The 2,017-nt window shown below is 60.7% G+C and overlaps 1 protein-coding gene across 1 annotated transcript in view; it reads left to right on the forward strand.

Moving 5' to 3' along the window:
• EMH_0013220 (uncharacterized protein) overlaps positions 1 to 2,017 on the forward strand; it is a gene marked incomplete at both ends in the record, with an annotated part of 8,489 nt that overhangs the window by 5,855 nt on the left and 617 nt on the right. The window contains one exon of the mRNA XM_013499771.1: positions 1 to 2,015. Within this exon, the coding sequence (XP_013355225.1) occupies positions 1 to 2,015 (2,015 nt within the window). The remainder of the gene's footprint in view (positions 2,016 to 2,017) is intronic.

The raw sequence follows: 2,017 nt of genomic DNA on the forward strand, positions 1-2,017 counted from the left end.
GCAACAGCAGCAGCAGCAGCAGCAGCAGCAGGTGATGGCTCTGGTGATGTTTACAGTGTCTCAAGTTGGCTCGACGCGGACCGTCTGGCTCAGGGGTTCCACCGCAGTGCTGCAGGGCTGTGTGACAGCAGCAGCAGCAGCAGCAGCAGCAGCAGCAACAGCAGCAACAGCAGCAGCAGCAGCAGCAGCAGCAGCGGGGCTGCATGCATTGGTGGTGTGCTGGCGGCTGGCTTGGGTTCCTGCGTGGAGTTTACTCTGAACGGGAAGCGCTCAGGCATCTGTCAGTTCGGGGCAGCATACACAGACAGCAGCAGCAGCAGCAGCAGCAGCAGCAGCAACAGCAGCAGCAGCAGCAGCAGCAGCAGCAGCTGCTGCGGCCTGCTTGCTGATGAATATTTTCCTGCTGTGTCGCTTATGGGGGGCGGCAGCTGCGCTGTTAATTTTGGGCCTTCCTTTTGCTTCCCTCCGCCCCCTCCTCCTCCTCTCCCTGCTGCTGCTGCTGCTGCTGCTGCTGCTGCTGCTGCTGCTGGGTTTTCTGGTGTTTCTGCTTCTGCTGCTGCAGCTTCAGCAGCAGCAGCTGCTGCTGGCCCCTACCGCCCTGCATGCATGCTGCCGCTGCCGCGTGCTGCACCTCTCACATACGATGTATACAGCTGCCTGCTGCTGCAGCAGCAGCTCACTCCTGACCCCCAGCGGCTCCTCCTCAGGCCCCGCACCCTCACGGACGTCGTGCAGCAGCAAATACTCAACAAACCCAGACAACAGCAGCAGCAGCAGCAGCAGCAGCGACAGCAGCAGCAGCAGCAGCAGCAGCAGCAGCAGCAGCAAGGGGAGAACGACAGCGTAGACCCTTCACTCCAGGAAGGAAAAGACGAGGCCCCTCCGTGTGATGCCAGCAGCAGCAGCAACAGCAGCAGCAGCAACAGCAACAGCAGCAGCAGCAGCAACAGCAGCAGCAGCAGGAAGATGATGGATGCTGTAGACCCGGCAGAAGCGGCTATGCTGCGCACTGCTGCTGCTCTGCTGCGTTCACCTGAGGAGGTAAGACAGCTGCGTAGGGGCCTGCAGCAGCAGCAGCAGCAGCAGCTGCTGCTGCAGTCTATCCACCGCTGCGCCTTTCAGTCGCAGCTGCGGAGCTGCAGCAAAATACTGCATGCAGCAGCAGAGTACTGGAAGGTACCCAGAGCCCACAAAGTAAGGAAAAAGCGGCCGTGGGTCAGACACAGCAGCAACCTCCGCAGCAGCAGCAGCAGCAGCAGCAGCAGCAGCAGCAGCAGCAGCAGTGAGAGCAGCAACGACTGCAGCAGCGATGAGGACGCATCCTGCTTCTCCTCAGCAGCGGAAGCTAAAAGCTCTCTTCAGCAGCAAACCGAAACAGACACCCGGCCTGCAGCAGCAGCAGCAGCAGCTGCTGCTGCTGCTGCTGCTCCTGCTGCTGCTGCTGCAAGTTCAACAAAAGCAGATTCGTCGTTGGCTGCAGTGTCTCGGCCTTCACAGGAAGGCAAAAAAGGCAGCAGCAGCAGCAGCAGCAGCAGCAGCAGCAGCAGCGCCAGTAACGCCAGCAGCGATAGCAGCAGCAGCAGCAGCAGCAGCAACAGCAGCAGCAGCAGCAGCAGCAGCAGCAGCGGCACTCCTTATGTAGATTTCTCACACCCTTGCAGCGTCCTCTTCTCGTTTCTGCTGCCAACGCTGCGGGGCCTTCATCCCCCCGCTCCTGCTGCTACAACAGGCGAAGCAGCAGCAGCAGCAGCAGCAGCAGCAGCAGGACGAACAGCAGCAGAAGCAGCAGCAGCAGCAGCAGAAGCAGAAGCAGTTGCAGCTTGGAGGCGTTTTGCTTTTCTCTTCTGGCTGGTGGTTGCACCCCTAGACAGCCAGAGGAGGCCCCTCACCCCGGCAGTGTTTATTAACAACGAGGCTGTAGCAGCACACCGCAAGGCCAGGCCCTCTGCAGCAGCAGCAGGAGGTGCAGCAGCAGCAGCTGGTGTATCGTATGAAACTGTGCAGGTAGGGCAGCTGC

Source organism: Eimeria mitis, genomic scaffold, assembly GCF_000499745.2.
Source record: "Eimeria mitis Houghton genomic scaffold, Emh_scaff465, whole genome shotgun sequence".
NCBI lineage: Eukaryota > Apicomplexa > Conoidasida > Eucoccidiorida > Eimeriidae > Eimeria > Eimeria mitis.